The sequence below is a fragment of the Papaver somniferum genome, chromosome 7 (assembly GCF_003573695.1).
Source record: "Papaver somniferum cultivar HN1 chromosome 7, ASM357369v1, whole genome shotgun sequence".
NCBI lineage: Eukaryota > Viridiplantae > Streptophyta > Magnoliopsida > Ranunculales > Papaveraceae > Papaver > Papaver somniferum.
This window is the reverse complement of record NC_039364.1, coordinates 2,754,390-2,772,632: the sequence shown is the minus strand read 5'-3', so window position 1 is coordinate 2,772,632 and position 18,243 is coordinate 2,754,390. Positions and strand designations below refer to the sequence as shown.

At 35.8% G+C, this 18,243-nt stretch overlaps 2 protein-coding genes across 3 annotated transcripts; both read left to right on the top strand.

Annotated features, from left to right (window-relative positions):
* Positions 1–4,734: 4,734 nt before the first annotated feature.
* On the top strand, positions 4,735–7,132 carry LOC113293897 (putative F-box/kelch-repeat protein At3g17540). The gene is made up of 3 exons (XM_026542341.1): positions 4,735–5,247; positions 5,527–5,688; positions 6,770–7,132. The coding sequence occupies exons 1-3, from the start codon at positions 4,735–4,737 to the stop codon at positions 7,130–7,132; spliced, it is 1,038 nt and encodes a 345-aa protein (XP_026398126.1).
* A 2,069-nt stretch (positions 7,133–9,201) lies between these two features.
* LOC113294509 (ankyrin repeat-containing protein BDA1-like) lies at positions 9,202–11,225 on the top strand. Of its 2 annotated transcripts, XM_026542905.1 has the most exons (3): positions 9,202–10,021; positions 10,102–10,669; positions 10,779–10,936. In XM_026542905.1, exons 1-3 carry the CDS (start codon positions 9,404–9,406, stop codon positions 10,808–10,810), a joined length of 1,218 nt encoding a protein of 405 aa, XP_026398690.1. In that variant the 5' UTR covers positions 9,202–9,403; the 3' UTR covers positions 10,811–10,936. The 2 variants fall into 2 exon arrangements, with proteins under 2 accessions (XP_026398690.1, XP_026398689.1); XM_026542904.1 differs by having other exon boundaries at positions 9,207–10,021; positions 10,102–11,225.
* Positions 11,226–18,243: the final 7,018 nt, after the last annotated feature.

The window sequence follows — 18,243 nt, the reverse complement described above, 5'->3', positions numbered from 1 at the left end:
AGAAGTACAGAAAACTATGTTTCTGCAAAATTAGTTGAGAAACTTGGTTTACCTGTTACTTTTCATCCAATACCTTATTCAGTTGGTTGGATAAATATCTCTTCCACTCAACAAATCAATCATCAATGTTTGGTGAAATTTTGTTTCCCTGGATATTCAGAGTACATTTTATGTGATATTATTAACATGACTGCCACAAGTTTATTGTTGGGAATACCTTGGAAATATGACATTCGTGATGTTTATAATTGCTAAGAGAATACATATAATTTTATTCATGAAGGGTTTAATAAAGTTTTATGGCCTTTACAATCTTCTACTTCAATTAAGGAGCCAACAGATAAGAAGACAACTGTCTTGGTTGTTACCATTGTTCATTCTTTGAGTTCTCATGAAGTTGCTAAACCAATGGTGGAAATTCCAGACAAGGTATAACCTTTAATCTCTTCTTTTGGTGAATTATTTCCTGCTGAGTTGCCAAATACTTTACCTCCTCTGAGAGATTTGCAGCATCAAATTGACTTTATACCTGGAACTTCCCTTCCTAATCAACTTCATTATAGGCTAAGTCCTAAAGAACATGAGATATTACAAGGTCAGGTTGATGATTCGTTACAAAAAGTTTAATAAGACTAAGCAAAAGTTCTTGTGCTAGTCCAGCTTTTTTAGTAGACAAAAAGGATGGTGGACATCGTATGTGTATAAAATGTAGAGCCTTAAAAGAGTCACTATACCATATAGGTTTCCTATACCAAGAATTGATGATATGATTGATATGCTTTCTGGTGCTAAATTCTTTACCAAGCTTGATTTGTGTAGTGGATATCATCAAATTCGTATCCATGAAGGTGATGAATTGAAAACAACATTCAAGAAAAAGGAAGGCTTATATGAATAGTTGGTAATGCCTATTGGTTTGTCTAATGCTCCTAGTACTTTTATGCGACTCATGAACCAAGTTTTACAACCTTTTCTTGGAAAGTTTGTCATAGTATATTTTGATGACATACTGATTTTTAGCAACAATGAAAAAGAGCATATTTCACATTTATCTCAAGTGTTTGAGGCTTTCAAAAGCAATGTTTTGTATGTACACTTTAAGAAGTGCACATTATATATAAACAAGGTTACCTTCTTAGGCTATGTTGTGTCAGATGCTGGTATTTATGTGGATGATTCTAAGATTAAATCAATTGTGGAATGGCCTACACCAACATCTATACGTGAAGTACACAGTTTTCATGGTTTGGCATCCTTCTATAGAAGATTTGTGAAAAAATTTAACACCATTGCAGCTGGTTTGACAGATTGTTTGAAGCATGATACTTTTGAATGGACTGAAGAAGCAGATAAAAGATTTAATCTACTTAGAGAGAAGTTGTGTAGCGCTCCTGTTCTTGCTATGCCAAATTTTTATAAACCTTTTGAAATTCATTATGAAGCTTCTATTATTGGAATAGGTTTTGTGTTATCTCAAGAAGGCCATCCTGTTGCATACTATAGTGCAAAAAATTCAGATACAAGGAAGAAGTGGTCTACTTATGAGTTAGAATTAATTGCTCTTGTTCAAGCTCTTAAGAACTGGCATCCTTATCTTATTCATATTGAGTTTGTTGTCAATACTGATAATCAGGCTCTTAAGTTTTTGAAAACTTCAATAGAATGCACGATAGATGGTTATCTACTATCAATCAATAAACATTTTCTATTAAACATCAGAGTAGAAAACTTAATCAAGTTGTTGATGCTTTAAGTAAAAGAGATCATATTCTTGTTAGTCTCAAACATAAGAGTTTATCTTTTGATTTCTTGAAAGATCTCTATAGTGAAGACAAAGAATTTCAGAAACTCTGGGAAAATTGTAGTTCTTCAACAGGCAGTGTTGATGATTTTCTCATTCAAGATGGTTTTCTTTTAAAAGAAAATCGTTTATATATACCACAATGTTCTTTACGTCTTCATTTGATCCAAGAATTACATGGAAGTGGTCTGGGAAGACATTTTGGACGTGATAAAACAATTTCTTTGGTTGAGGAGTGTTATTTTTGGCCTTCAATTAAACGAGATGTTCAGAGGTAGTAAAAAAATGCATGTTTTGTCAGCAGCCTAAAGGGAATATTCAAAACATAGGATTGTATACTCCACTTCCAATTCCTGATGCACCTAGGGTGGATATTAGCATGGACTTTGTGCTTGGTTTACCACGTACAACAAGGAGGAATGATTCTATTATGGTGGTTGTTGTTCCTTACTAAAAAATGGCTCACTTCATAGCTTGCAAGAAAACAACAGATGCCTTCAATGTTGCTTATTTGTTTTTCAAAGAAATAGTATGTTTGCATGGAATTCCCAAGATAATTACTTCAGATCGAGACACTAAGTTTTTAAGTTACTTTTTGAAGTCTTTATGGATGTGTTTGAGAACTAAAATTCAGTATAGTACAACTGATCACCCTCAAACAGATGGACAAACTGAAGTGGTCAATCGATCTTTAGGAAATCTGATCAGAGCCAAGGTTATTGGAGGAAAAGAGAATCAATGGTATAATTTCCTTCCAAATATGTAATTTCCTTATAACACTTCAATCAATCGATCCACAAGTAAGACACCTTTTCAGATTTTTTATTCTAAAGTTCCTAATCATATTTTGGATTTGGTGGTGCTTCCCAAGTTGCATAAATCAAATGCCAAGGAAGATAACTTTATTGAGAAAGCTTCACACATACATCAATAAGTAAAGTCAAACCTTGCACAATCTAATAACAAGTACAAGGAAGATGCAAATCAACATAGAAGACTTAAGACTTTTGAGGAAGGATAATTGGTTTTGATTCATCTCAGAAAAGAAAGATTTCCTACGGGTACTTATAACAAAACCAAGATGAAGAAGTATGGACCATTCAAGATTTTGAAGAAAATAACTGATAATGCATATGTTATTGATCTTCCATCCAATTGGAATATCTCTAATATTTTCAATGTGCAAGAAACTTTTACATTTCATGGAGAGAATGAAGTTCTTTCTATTTAATAACTCGAGTACTAGTTTCTTTCAAGAAGGGGGGACTGATGTAGTACATCTTTCTCTGTATCAACTCTTTATGTTGATCCATAATTTAGTATCAACAATGATTGTTGATTCTTTACGAAAGTATCAACTATGATTGTTGCTCTTTTACGTGCGTATCAACTATAACAGTTGATTCAACGTTTCTGTTTAGCCCACTTGCTTTGTAAGCCTTTTCCTTTCTTAGTTTACGTAAAATTCCTTTTTCTTTTTTGTTTAGTCGGTTGTTGTGAACCTGTTTAAAGGCTATGCCTTCTTGTTTAGAGATACATTTTACTATCAATATTATTATCAATTCAATTATCAATTTTACAAACCTTAGAATCTGTATCCTAGAATCATATTTTATCAAGTTTCTCACAAAACTTAACTATCTTCACAACCACAACAACTAGTTTTCTTCCATCCCTATCTGTGCTACACTACGAAGTCTCAACTCAATCTCTAGACTTGGTATTGAAACTTCCGCGCGTTAGACTCAAAAATCTCTACGTTCAATAATGTGTGTTGAGTGACCATCATGGTCCAAGACTTGCTCATGATGTATTTTTTGAAATGACAATATAACTCCTCATCACGTAATATGCTTGCTTTGTCTGTAGAATGTTTACCAGTGTTCAACAACTTATTTTAACATTTATCATTGTTATGTTACTTATCAAAATCCATTTCATGTTTTTTACAAGAGTTATCTTATGACTATGGCTCTAGGGCTAATATTGTGGTGCACAAACATGGAAAGATATTTAAGCATATGCGGTGCTCTTGTGGTGAACCTGACTGCAAAAAGCTCATGTATTAGCTAGGATTATTTAGCTTCTTTTTGGGTCATTGTTTGTTGTTGTCCTTTTGATTGAGTGGTACATACTTGTCCTAAAATTTGGGATTTAGAGAGTTTGATTAACTCGAGATTGTACGACTGAAGTTTCTATCAACTTAGTAACAAGTATTAATCTTTTCTTGTAATTGATCTGGTACGTATGATTCTGTTTTGACACTTCCTTTAGCAAAGTAGAAATTGACATAATATTGTGAAAGATCGATATTGCGAAAATGAGAAGAGTACATATATGCTGCAAGTCAGAAAATATATGATTCACAAGCAAAAATGCAGAAGCCAAGACATATCAATGCAAAGTATTGGTGATGATGCCCCATATGCATGGATTAAAATCGTGCTTACTTCTCACTTGACTCGGACCAACAGAGGCTACATATATTAATCGACTAATTTGACAGTCTTTCCAATGGAAAAATACTCATCGGCCCTTGCCTGCTTCATCAGCTGGAATAATGACAGTTGTTATGTTGGAAAAATCATGCAAAGCACGTTCTATTGTTTATGATCGATCGTGTCTCTTAATTTATTTAGATGACAAAGCCCCCCCCCCCCCCTCCCGCCCCCCCCCCCCCCCAAAAAAAAAGTCTAAACAGAATGAAACCTTAGTTTTGTATCGCTTTTCAGATTCATCCGATCGACCTCGACTTTTTCTGGTATGAACAAACTCTTCCAATCTCTAATTTTCACTTTTATTTTTATTGTCTTTGTTTTTGCGCTGCTTCTCTCCAAATTTTTTTCTGCTTGAATCAGGGGTTGCTTTAATTATTGATTATCAAAGAAACAACTAGTACTTGAAAATAAAGGATATTTCTTGTAATTTCAGCGATGGTGAACCTCCCGGATGAAATCATGTTGGATATATGTGTTAGGTCACCCGTCAAGACAATTGGGCGATTCCGGTGTGTAAACAAGACTTGGTACAAGTTATTGAATGAAAGTAAGTTTGTTCAAATGCACTTAGATCACGCTACTGAGATAAACAGATTAAGTCTTATGCTTCATCATTCATGGAATCCTAAAACTTTTCAGGATGAAGTCTACACCATAGATTATGATCCATTATCACCTACATGTACTAGTTGTGTTAATAAAAATCTCCCATTTGTGGCAAACCATAATTATAGTCTTTCGCTTGGCTTTCTTGGACATTGTAATGGTTTGATTTGCATGAAACCTGTCGACATATCTAACCTTTTCCTTTGGAACCCATCCACAAATGAGTATATAGATTTACCTGAAGCACCACCAAGGCCACCATTTACAACCGAAGATTTCTCCGAAGACTATTGCATTGAAGGTGGGTTTGGTTATGATTATAAGACTAGGAATTTCAATGTGGTAATACTTATCAAAGGCGCCGTCAATTAGAGTCTCGAATTCGGCAGTCTGAAGTTTACCGCTATACCCTAGGATCACATATATGGATACCACTCGACACCATTCCTTATAATGTTTACCGCCCGCCTGGTGCAGCTCAGGTGCCCGTTAATGGAGTTTTTCACTATGAAGCAATACGTAAAGCTGATGATGAAACATATCGTAGAGTTATCCTTTATTTTGATTTCGAGAAAGAGATATTCCAAGAGATGTCATGGCCCGACTTGTCATGTCATGCAGAGTTCAGAACAAGTCTGTGTGCATTGGGAGGGTCTCTTTGCATATGTGGTTGTTTATCCTAATAGTGGTGTTGAGGTGTGGGAGTTGAAGGACGACAACAGAGTGAAAAAATCTTATTGGAATAAGCTTTTCACCATTGACCTGAAAAAGTATTTTGGGTTGGTTAGAAATTTTGTGGCCTTAAGATCTTTAAACAACGGTGATTTTCTTTTTGGATTTGATACGGATTTTGGTTTTCATTGTTGGAATCTTGTAACAATAAAAGAAACGTCAGATGTATCAAACAATAAATATAAGGAACCGTATCAAACAACTCTACCACGAACAAATTGATGAGGGCAGAATCACAGGTTCAACAAGCTGTCCTTAACACATTAGTTCGCAGGTATACTCTGAAGTAATGCTAAACCCCAACATGCGAAAATGTGTCCAGGATAAGACTGCCCGATATAACTTGAGTTAGCACGACGCAAGTTACCCACTCTTGAACTCAGCAACAGTGATGGAAGTAAAACGCCGCACAAAATATAAGAAGAAGAAAAAAAAAAGTAGACCTAGATATAGTCGCTGCTTGTGTGTTTTGAAAACAGAATTTCGAGTCATATTTATAAGATGAGATACTTGCAAATCAAGTTAGGTTTTTGTTTTCTTCAAAAACAAGTTAAACTCCTAAAAGGAATTTCCCACAAATAAAACTCTTAAGAAAATATTTTTGGAATTAATTTCTTAAAGAAAAATTCGCCAAAAATAATAACAAATAGAAGATGGACTTGGTGCATGGTATACACGCATGGACATGAGTATACAGTGGAGCACCTCTTTAGTGTAGAAGTAAAACTCCTTAGAACTTAATTCCACTTCTCCTAAGGAATTGAACCAGTTCCCCATTCAGCTAGCTGATTTCAATGGCGGCTAGAATCCTGACAAGATGGGAAAATCAAAATTAACCAAAAGCCCTAGAGCTCGGAAATCTTTTGCTGCTAAGTCCGAGTGTGCAATGGCTAATGCTCAGAAAAGGAATATCTCAGAATCTCCTTCCGTGAGGAAAATTAAGGGAGCTACCCAGGCTTTTTCAAACACCCTATTATTTTCTTATGTTTGGTTACATCCTGATCAAATATCCACATTGCAGGTGTCCCTGAATTTTAAATTTTATGCTAAAATTATACTTTTTCCAAACTTTGCTTACCAAATAATTTTTTATTTCTGAAAATTCATTAGTATTTTATTTTGAAATTGGCAGGGACCAAGAACCAAAACTACTAGACAACAACTCGGGAAGCTTTTAAATGCTCATGAGCCTAACATTGTTTTTCTATCTGAAACAAAAAACACGAATGACTATGTCAAAAATATCCTAAACAAATCCATATTTTATAATGTTGCTTGTCAAGCTCTAGTTGGTATTGCTGGTGGTCTTGTGGTTGCTTGGGATAACTCTGTTAAACTAACTATTTCATATCAGGATGATAACCAAATAAATTTCCATGTATGGGATGAAAAAACTAAATCGAATTGGGTTCTTACTTGTATGTATGGAGTCTTTATAAAGACTATAGGAAAGCCAACTTTTGGAAAATGGTCCATCATATGGGCCAGAATATGATACACCCTTGGATTATGCTAGGAGATCCCGATGTCATCCTTTATTCTGATGAAAAGAGAGGAGGAAAGGTTTCCAATGGAGCTGAAATTAGGAAATTTAACACTGATTTCAATAACATATGATTGCATGATTTAGGTTTCTTAGATTCCCGTTTAGTTGGTTCGACCCAAGGTAGTCGACATCGGTTGTATCGGTCGATATTATGGGTTTCGAAAAAACCTTTACGATATCTAAAACATCGGTGACACAAGGAGTGAACGATAAAAAATCTCATATTGGCTGGTACAAACCGATATATCGGGTTTAACGATACACTGATAATATAGACAAAGATAATTTGGTAGAATAAATTATTTAGATCTGAAAATATTTAAGCAAAAACCCTTCTTCTTAATAATTTTCTTCCTTTTTACCGTTGACTTCTCGATCCATTCAGTAAAGAAATTTTCAACTATTTTTTTTTGAAGGTTTTATCTTCAACATCCATAATTCAGGTTTGTAGCAACGACGGGGTCATTTGAAATAGGAGTTGTAAATATGGGATATAAAGTGGAATGGCATTGAATTTGTATTGTGAAGTTTTTGATCTTGAGAATTAATGCATCACATGGCACCAAATTTTGTAAACCGAACATTTATAAATATTTAAAATTCTAGTCTTAATGATGTATTACAGATAAAAACCTAATGTCTGTGTTTTTATATAGGTTAGATCTTTTGGTCCTGGCTCACTCATTTTCCTAATGTCTGTGTTAAGCATTTACACCCAATAATATCTAACCATTCTCCGCTTCTCCTAATCTCTGTTCACAAAGATTATAGGCTTTTTAAATACTTTGGCTTCTTTTAAGAATAAACTTCTTGTAGAGAAATAATCAAATCCTTCTGGGACACTAGTTTTCAGGGATCTCATGTATATGTTCTAGCTAATAAACTTAGAACATTTAGGATAGATGTTGGGAAATGGAATAAAAATGAATTTGGTAATAATCATACCAAGTAGTCCTATCTAGAGCACACTTTGTAAAATCTCTTATCTAATCATAATATTAGGTTGAATGAAAATAGTCCATGATTATGAAGAGGGGATGTGGAAGGTTAAGGGAAATGAAAATCTTATTCAATTAGGGAATAAGAAAACTCATTTCTTTCACCAGAATGCGGTTAAACGTCAAAGGAGAAACAATATAGTTAGTCTCTATGACAACAACAATAGGTGGATAAAAAGAAAGATGAAATTGCAAATTATTTAAATATTCATTTTGAAACTTTACTTAGTATTTCTGTTCTTGTTATTAATTATGACATTATAAATCTTGTCCCTTCTGTTATAACTGACGCTGAAATGTTTTAACTCATGATATTTCCTTCTATTAATGAAATCCATAATACTGTATTTGGTATGTTTCCTAATTTTATCGCTGGGCCAGATGGTATTCCTGCTTTCTTTTTCCAAAAAAATTGATCTATTGTTAGTACTGACATTGTTAAAACTGTTTAATCTTTTTTTTTCTAATGGTCATATGTTACCTAACTTAACCAGACTCACATATATTTAATTCCCGAGGTTTTTCTGTGCAAAGACAAAGAAGGTTTTTTTTTTTTTACATCAACAGTTGGGCTGAAAAACAGGGCCCTTAGATATCATCTGATTTAGGGGCTGCTCTCTTTGTTTTCTTGCTCTTGCCTCCGGAAATTAGATCTATACACATTTTTAACACAAAGAAAATATAAGATTAAAAACCCAGAAGAATGAATAAAATTAGTTTCCTCTGAGAGTGAAAGCTCTCTTCTTATCAAATTAATAAAATAAAATAAGACTAGTCATGTGGACGAAAATTCCAAGTCTAAAAGCCTAGCAATAATTAATGGTCCCCTTCTTATATGCATGATGGGAACTTGCAGATACAAGTGAGTCGCTAAAATGTTATCACACACCACTCAGCGTTTACTTACTAATTGACTTCGATAACAACCACATGCTATCTAGTACTAATTGTGAAGGATATTGCTGAATGATTCAATTATTGTAAGAAAAAGAGTAGTACATGAGACAAGTCAAGAAAAATATGATCCACAAAGAGATAGAAGTTAAACTGCAGAAGCAAAGCGATACCTATGCAAAGACTTGGCGATGACCCAGAACTTGCACTTCCTGTTAAATAGTCTCAAAGCATATGAATAATTACATACCTCCTAATGGTACAAGTTCAGTAAAAGAACCTACTACTATTGCAGAAAAGGTGGGTTCAGCTTAGAAAAATTAGGAGCATGGAGAAGCTTTATGATGTATCAATGAAAGGTGATGTTAAGTCCCTTAAAAGAATCTTTAATCAAGATCGTCGCCTTCGTTTTGAAGATGCAGTATTAACAAGTTTCCTTAGAACTCCTTTACACATAGCAGCTATGCTTGGTCATATCAAATTTGCGAAAGCAGTATTGGATATGAACAGAAATCTCACAACAGTAAGAGACTCCCAAGGACTTACTCCTCTTCACTTGGCTTCAGCAGCAGGAGAAACTGAGATGGTGAAGCTGTTGGTAAAGGCGAACATGGATGTTTGCACAATCCAAGATCAAGATGGAAGAACACCTATGCATCTAGCAGCAATGAAAAATGAGGTTAGCATACTGAAGGTGTTAATCGAAGGAAGACCAGAAGCTGTTCACTTAAGGACTGATAAAAATGAGACCGTACTGCACTATTGTCTTAAAAACAGCAGTTTTGAGGCGCTAAAGTTTTTGGTTGAATACCAGATAGGTGCACAGCCATTCTTTTTTCCTCGATTAGGTGCAGAAGCTACAAACAGGAATGTTATGTCTGTCAACTCTCGGGACGATGGCGGCAACACAATCTTACACATCGCTGCAGAAACGAGGAACGTGGAGGTATTTATACATCTCCATTAGTGATCCATCTAAAGTTCAGAAAATTTTTGGATATTACAATTATTACTTAAATTTTGCAGATTATGGGATACTTAGTTGGCAATAAACATATAAAAGTTGAGATAAACGCCTTGAACAATAACAGTGACAAAGCCTTAGATATGTTATCACAGTCCGAAAGGAACGATCTAGAATTTGAGGTCTCCGGTAGCTGTGGAAACACTAAGAAGCATAACAAGACAAAATTACCGAAAAAAGAGGACCGGAAATGGATGATAGAGAGGGTGAATGCGCTAATGGTAGTAGCAACGCTGATAGCAGGAATCGCTTTTCAAGGTGCTATGAATCCACCAGGGGGTGCTTGGCAAGATGACTATAAGGTTGAATTTGGTACCAACCCTATTGTCTTTGCTGATTATTTTGGTGCCATCTATAATTACTCATTTCACAAATATATTAATGAAACTACTATCGAAGAAGGCAGTTTCCTGCATCTTGTTATTAATGAGTTACCAAGTGGAAGGGTTCCATATTCCTCGGACGTGATTATAAAAGATGACGAGCGTTTGAGTAATTATTCCGACCTCAATGGTACTGATGCTTCACCTTTCTACCTCATGCATTACGCTGGAACCCCTATATTAGCTAGTAAGTACCCAGATCACTACATGACTTACATGGACTGCAACATAATTGCTTTTCTAATATCTCTGTCCATAATCGTCATGGTCATATGTGGGTTGGTGAATGATACCAGTCGTGCTCAAGTTCGGCTTCTTGCTATGTTGATGTGCATTTCAATCGGATGTATTACCACTGGTTATTTAATTGTCCTCTCTGACCTGAGGCCGGGTTTCCTTAAAGAATTTCATTTTGGTGCTACAATCGTAATATTCTTCTTCGTGTGGTCCGCCTTCGCGGTCAGTTATTTCATGTGGATTTTGATATATAATATAGCTACTGCACGGAGGAAGTGCCCAGTTGGAGTTATTCAATACCTTAAACTGGTTTTCAATGCAGATGCAAGGGATGTGCTGAAGGGGATTACATTTATTTTTGTAATATTTATAATTTTATTAATTGTAAGCATATATAATATTTAGGAAAAGTCTTTGTAAACTAGCTCGGTTAGCTGGTAATAAGGGGTCTCATACGAAATCAAAAGATTTAATTCATGTTTAGTACTATTTGCCTTACAACGTAAGATTTGTGCTTTAATGGTCACCTCCGGTTACAAACACTAGTATAACACGCATCCAGGATCCACCTGCCGTTCTGTTCATTCCATAATTCTTTTTTCTGGGGTAGCAGTCAACGAACAAAGTCAACACTTGGCCAATGGTCAAAGTCAATGATCAACACCAAATGGTGAAAACTCATTTCAAGAAAATCTGCAAAAAGTAATTAAATTAAACTCAAAAAAATTTCATTTAAAATAAAATTTCAATCATAAATATCCTTTTCGTGTTGCTAGTTGACGCTCTTCCTCGAGCCAGCGTCGGATCCTATTTAAGGAGCCGTAATGAAATTGTAAAAATTAGATTTTCCAATGATGGCACGACATTACAAATTTTTTTAGTGTTGTCACAGTCTGATGAAGCTTTTGCCGCTGATATTGAGAGCTTCCGTCCAATGTGTGATGTTGTTACTTTCGGGGTTTGTTACCTTCTCCCCTGTTTCAGTAAGCTTTAAGGGGCTGGAGTCCTGCTGTTAGAGTTGTCATAAGCAGGTTACATCAATATCATAGTTTTTTCAAAGGTAATTCTACTTGTCAATGCAAATACAGGTCTGGGATAGCCAGATAATAGAAAAGAAAACAGTAGACATATTTATTTATTTTAACCGGTAAAGAAAGAAACATGCGATAAGTTACAAATGCTATCTTCATGACATATAATTTATCTAGAATGCTAATAAATAAGAAGACAAGTCGAGAAAAATTTGATCCACAAGCAAAAATGCAGAAGCCAAGCTACATCTAAGAAAAAATGCATGGATGAAAATCGTGCTTACTTCTTACTTGAAGTAAACCTATTATGTGCGTCTATTTATTGTTCTTTCTATTTTCTGTTAATGAATTTTAACCTTGCTGGCAAAACACATAAGCCTTCTTAGAAGGATTTACCGAAAACCTATCGACCTTATTGAGGAAGTAACTACAGGTCTAACCATTGGTTGAGGAATGTAGATGTCATTGCTTAATAGATGTCATCACAAAATAAATTTCAGATAATAAATTATGCCAAATTAATTTTTGGTTATTGAAAGGAAAGTAACATAACAAACTATTTTGTGTGAATAAACTAATCAAGATTTGAAGGAAATAATAAGCCATTGTACTATTTAGCTTGGCTTGTCTAGGAATAAATAATAAGTTGTCTTGTTCAGAATCAATCAGTTAATTTCATTGGCAATTCTCAAGACACCCCTCCTGGTGTTTATAACAAAAATCATCCGATTTAGTCTGACAACACCAACAATCTCTGTAAAATTTGCGATAACTAAAACACTTTATGCATGGAGTGATTTTTAAATTCCGATCTCCAGCTATTGCAGTACTTACAACATCTGCAGCTAGTGCTGGAGCCGGTGCTGATGCATTTGCCATGATGCTGCTTCCTGTTGTCAAATTTATAAACATAAAAAAACAACTAGTCATTACACAAAACAAAAAAAATCCATAAATGACTAGTAATATTTCTTCGTACCTTGGTGGAGGGAGAACATACTAGTGAAAATGAGAACGAGAAGAACCAATCTTGTGGCGTTAGAACCAGCCATGACTTCCTCCAACTACTGCATAGCCTAATTACTTGTTGGAGAAGAGATGTGCTTGATTTGGTTGAGCCATCGTATCATAGGATGTCTACTTATTTATAGTATATGTTTAGGTGGAGAACCAAAATTAATATATTTGGAAATGTGTGTATATGTTAAAGTCCTGGGACATCCAACTCAAAACCAATTGGGAATGAGTGGAGCGATCGTTTTATATTATATTTTAAGTTAATCAATTAATTCTAGCGATGTGGGACTATTGTCCTTTCACACGTCCTCTCACGTGTAAGGCCAGTCACTGGGACCTCACACGTGGACCTACGTACGAGTTTATCAGTCCATCGGTAAACAAGTGTACACAGGTGAGTGACTAAATCAAGGGAGGTAACACCTCGGTCAGTATCGGCACTTGCCTACACCCCGGGTGTACATTAAACACTTCGGCCAGTAACTCGGCCTACACCCGTCGTACGCAAGTCTGGGTCTGGGGCTTAGCTCTGATACCATTTTCTTAAGATCCCCTCGTCATCCGACCAGTATCCGTTTTCTTGGCCATCCCGTATTGCCAAGTCTTCATACTATGTTAAAATCCGGGGACATCCAACTCAAAACCAATTGACAATGAGTGGAACAATCCTTTTATATTATATTTTAAGTTAATCAATTAATTCTAGCGATGTGGGACTATTGTCCTTTAATTCTAGGGTTTAGGTAATGAGTTAAAAAAAAAATTGAATAAGAGAGACATCAAAAGAGGAAGAGAATCGTGTTAAGTTTGAGGATGAAGAAGAAGGCGTAACTCTTGGTCTTATGTTGCTGCTGAACCGTGTTCAAAATCATGTTGTTCACCAAATCAGGGGAACAAAACCTTGGTAAGATGAGTTTGTTGTTGTGAGCAAGCACAAGGAATAAAGCTAGGTTGCTGACAAGGTTAACGCCTCACATGAGTCAGATGGGGCCGTTGGGCGATGGAAGAATAAAACCAGGGATCCCGTGGTGGTGGTACGTAGGGTTCCTGGAAGATTGGAGTTTGCTTCCATATCATCGTGATCTGTGGTGGAACGTAGGGTTCCTGGTGGAACTCAAAAGGCAGTAATGGTGATGGGGAATACGGAAGGAAAGTTGCTGCTGCGTACGAAGTTCAGGGAGATGTTGTGAGAAACGATGAGGTTATGATGATGATTGGTGGTTGTGGAAAGAACGACGATGAAGTTGGAGCTGTGGAATTTTTTTAATCAAACCCATGAAGAACTGTTGCTGCTGTGTGATATAAATAGATTAATGACGCCTAATGGTGATTCATGGATTCGAATCTGTTTTGAGAACGTACAGAAGAACCATAGTGAGTTTATTTATGAAGGGATGTGTGTGGTCGTGCACTTCTATTTAAACAAGTCGGAACTTGGTGTGAAGTTAACAACAAAACATTTTGTTGTTATCGGAAGAAGTATTAGAACTGATTTTAGAAGATGAAGAGTGCTGTAACGGGTTGCTGCTAGTATCGGCAGTAGACGAGGAAGATCATTGTTGGAGCGAGAACTGACGGATGGGTTCCGGTAGCGAAGAAGTGTGCTGCACCTCCTCCGTTCGTGTGGGTTTGTTCGTGTGGCTGTTGAAAGAAAAGTTGGTTGTTAGCAGCGAAGAATGGAGGAAGCTGTATGGGTTGGAAGTGACGATAAGTTGAGCGGTGAACAGAGTTAATTAGAGATCAGAAAGAGAGGAGACAGAGCTTGGCAGTGACGATGACTATAAAACGGTGGTTTGTTGATAGAGTTGCGGTAAAGAGATTTGAAGTTCGAGAAAGGAGCACCAGTCGCTGCGAAAAGAACTTGACGGTTGCTGCCATATCAAGGATGGAACTCGAGCAGCAAAGAAAGATTTTTACTACTTATTTGGAGTTTTATCGAGCAAATCCGTGAAGAAACCAAAGTGGATTCGAAGAAGCTCGAGATAAATCTGTTTGAAGAAGAGAAAGAAGTGGTCGCTGTGTGTATTTGTTGACCGAGAAACAACCAAGGGGGCTGTGACTGGCATCGGTATCCAGTTGTGGATGGAATTGAGGTTAAGATTCTTGATTGAGGATTTATGGGTTCTGCTGGTTGTCGAGATGAATAAAAAAAAAAAAAAACTGTTGTTGTCATTGTTACAACAACCTTGAGAGGAGAAGAGAAAGTAAGAAGAAGAGAAGACGTTTGTTTAAATGCTTGCAAACAAAAATGTGACAATAGTGTCACAGCGTTGCAAATCTGTTACGAATTCAGAAATGTGGCAAATCTGAATAGCGTGACAAATTTGTAACAGAAAAATAAAGAAGAAGAATAGTTAGAGCTTGTGGCAGAAGCTCGAAGAAATGAAAGATTGTGAGAGAATCTTGGAAAAAAAAAATTGTGATGGATTTCGCAACAAAAGCGTGACTGGAACAAGAGAAGAAGAGAAGAAAAAAAAAAAAACTAGAAAGGTTGTGAAGAAAAAAAAAAAGCAATCACCAAGAGGTGATGAGAAAAAGAACAACAATAGTAGGTTAAAATCCTATGAGTTGTAGAGAACAATAATAATAGGTTAAAAACCTATGAGTTGTCAAGAGAGTACAAAAAGTATTTTATTGAAGAAACCAAGAATACAAGAAATATTTTACCGAAGAAAACGAAGAGGACCGCAACGTCCCTAAACTAAGAAGGGGACCGTAATGTCCTTAAACTACGAAGAGGACCGTAATGTCCTTAAACTACGAAGATGATGGGACTGTAATGTCTTTAAACTACGAAGAGGACCAAAATGTCTTTAAAATACGAAGAAGGGGACCGAAATGTCCTAAAACTACGAAGAGGACCGAAACGTCCTTAAACTACGAATAGGACCGAAAACGTCCTAAAACTACGAAGAGGACCGTAATGTCCTAAAACTATGAAGGGACCGAAATCGTCCTAAAATTACGAAGAGGACCAAAATGTCCCTAAACTACGTTGAGGATCGAAAAGTGCTAAGGAAAGATCAGTTTAAATTTATTTTGTCCAAGATGGGCATTCGTGATCTCCATGCTCCATCTTGAGGGAGGGTATTAGGAAATAATATAGAAGATTCTATATTTAGGAGATAGGTATATTAAGTTGTGAGAGTTATATTAGGAATTGAATATCTTGAGAACCAAGTCTTGTGTCTTGATAACCAAGTCTTGTTATTGTATAAATAGATTGAAGATCTAATGAGAAAGACACACCAAAATTATTATCAATGTAATCTTTTATGCTTCCGCCTTTATGCTCTCCTCTCTCTTGCTCGATCCTTAACAGTATATTATACATAGAAAGTGTTCTTAATATAGCAGAAAATAAAAGATTTTCCATTAAAATGTCATCTATAATTTCTTTCTTTCTTTAAATATCAACTTTCAATAACTAAAATACGTGCTCGTAATTAATAGCCTATCTAATTGGGAAACATGGTCGATTTTTGCAATGCTGTTTCATTTTAGACTATTTTTAGGTAGAAATGGAAGGAATTTTTTTTATTAAAGTACTACTACCACTTTTCTTGAGATGAGGTAGCGTTAACTGCTAACAGTAGATCTACATGGATTGCCCTTAAAAACTAAATGAAAATTATAGCCGCGGTTTTAGTTCTGTTTTTCTTTCACGGTATGTTTAGAATTTTTGATTAGGAAATGTCTACCATGAATTGAGATGTGAACAGCGGTTTAAGTAAAGGCGTGGATTAGAATCTCTGCCCTTGGCAAAACAAAGGCGTGGGATTCGTTACATACTTGTCCTCAAATTTGGGATTAAGCATTTTGGTCGGCTCAAGCCTTTTCTTCCGCAACTGAAGTGGTTGCCGCAGCGATCGAGTGGTACTCTGCCGCCTTCGTTTCAATCAAATTAGTTACATCAGTAATCTTCTCTTTTAATTCATCTGGTAAAAAGAAATGCTTAATTAGCATTCCAGTGATGTGGTGATAGAATACGACTACATGACCTAACGATTGCAATGATCACGGTGGTTTAACTCACTACTTGATGCATCACGCTGGAACTCCTATATTAGCTTGGTAGGATAACTACATGACCTAACCTACATGAATTGGAAGATAGATGCTTTTCTAATATCTGTCCCATCAAGGAAGTGAGTGGTACGAGGTAATTTTGAAGCTTATTTATTACGTACATGTGGTCTTGTATTATTTTGTGTTTTATGTGTGTGTGTTTGTGAAGTTCTTGTACTTTATGTTCTCATAGAAGATAACTAGTACTTTGTTCTCATTTCTAACTTCTTTCTTATTTTATGCAGGAATACGCTGCAGCACAGGAAAATGGTGGTGGTGATCTGCAATCTGACTTGTCAGAGTTAGATCTATATCTTAGTGAGAAACATCCTTGTCAACGGAATCCATCATTCGACATCCTAATGTATTGGAAAGGCCAGGAGCAACGATTTCCAGTTCTTTCAAGAATGGCTGGGGACATCTTGTCAATTCCTATTTCAACCGTCGCTTCAGAATCTGCATTTAGTATTGGCGGAAGGGTAATTGATCGATTTCGGAGTTCCTTATTACCTGAAAATGCTGAGGCGGTGATAACAACTCGTGATTGGGACCTTGGAGTTGGTAAGTGCCTATATTGCATTTAGTTGAATATCTAAATTTCATATTTAACTTCGATGGTTTTTATCCATGTAGGAAAAGAAGATTTGGATGAGGAAAATGGGCTTATTGGAGAAGATGTATTAGGATTTGAACTTGGTGTATTGGAGGATGAGGCATTGGAGGATGGCGAAGTAAGTTCTTATGCGTCTAATTAGTATGCGTAGTTGCATACTTCTTCAATATAAAGCGGGGTAAATATGCAAATTCTGACTTGTTTCTTTTCTTTTGTTTGATTTATTTTTGCTTGGAATTACAGATTCATAATAATGATTAGTTGGAGCAACTCAAAGATAGACATGGAAAATGAGAATGTTTTTTGGACAAATTGTTTTTTGGACAGACAGTTATCACAGTGTCTCCAAATTTTGTATAGAAAAGAGATTGAAGATGTTTTTTTTTGACAGTTATCAGTTTTTGGTTTAACCACAATATATATTTTGTGCAGGATCTATGGTATGGTAAAATGGTATTACTAGTTACTACGGTATCGATTCTCAAAGGGTATTTTTCTTTGTTGAACTGTGTAATTGTAACTGTGATTGACTGACTGTGTAACTGGTATAATGGTATTAGTATTACTATTAAACAGTTGTTACTTGTTAAGAATCTTAAGATTTTCAATTTTATCATTTTGTTTCACTAGATTTTTAAATTTTGATAGTGTCACTAGTGAATCTGTTGTTGATTGAAAATTTGAAATGAATCTAAATATGAAATGAGTTATGTGAATGTTATGTTAGGTTGCAACAGTCTTGCCCAGAAAACAGTGAATACTCTGTCGGACAAGTCAGATCTGACATACGGGCGG

What these genes read in the sequence shown, in the direction of transcription:
- LOC113294509 (XM_026542904.1), top strand. Translation starts at nt 9,404, where the DNA reads ATGGAGAAGCTTTATGATGTATCAATGAAAGGTGATGTTAAGTCCCTT. An exon ending in CAGAAACGAGGAACGTGGAG is followed by an intron (nt 10,022 to 10,101) that starts GTATTTATACAT and finishes TAAATTTTGCAG; the next exon opens with ATTATGGGATACTTAGTTGG.
- LOC113293897 (XM_026542341.1), top strand. Translation starts at nt 4,735, where the DNA reads ATGGTGAACCTCCCGGATGAAATCATGTTGGATATATGTGTTAGGTCA. An exon ending in AGACTAGGAATTTCAATGTG is followed by an intron (nt 5,248 to 5,526) that starts GTAATACTTATC and finishes CATGTCATGCAG; the next exon opens with AGTTCAGAACAAGTCTGTGT. An exon ending in TGAAAAAGTATTTTGGGTTG is followed by an intron (nt 5,689 to 6,769) that starts GTTAGAAATTTT and finishes TGAAATTGGCAG; the next exon opens with GGACCAAGAACCAAAACTAC.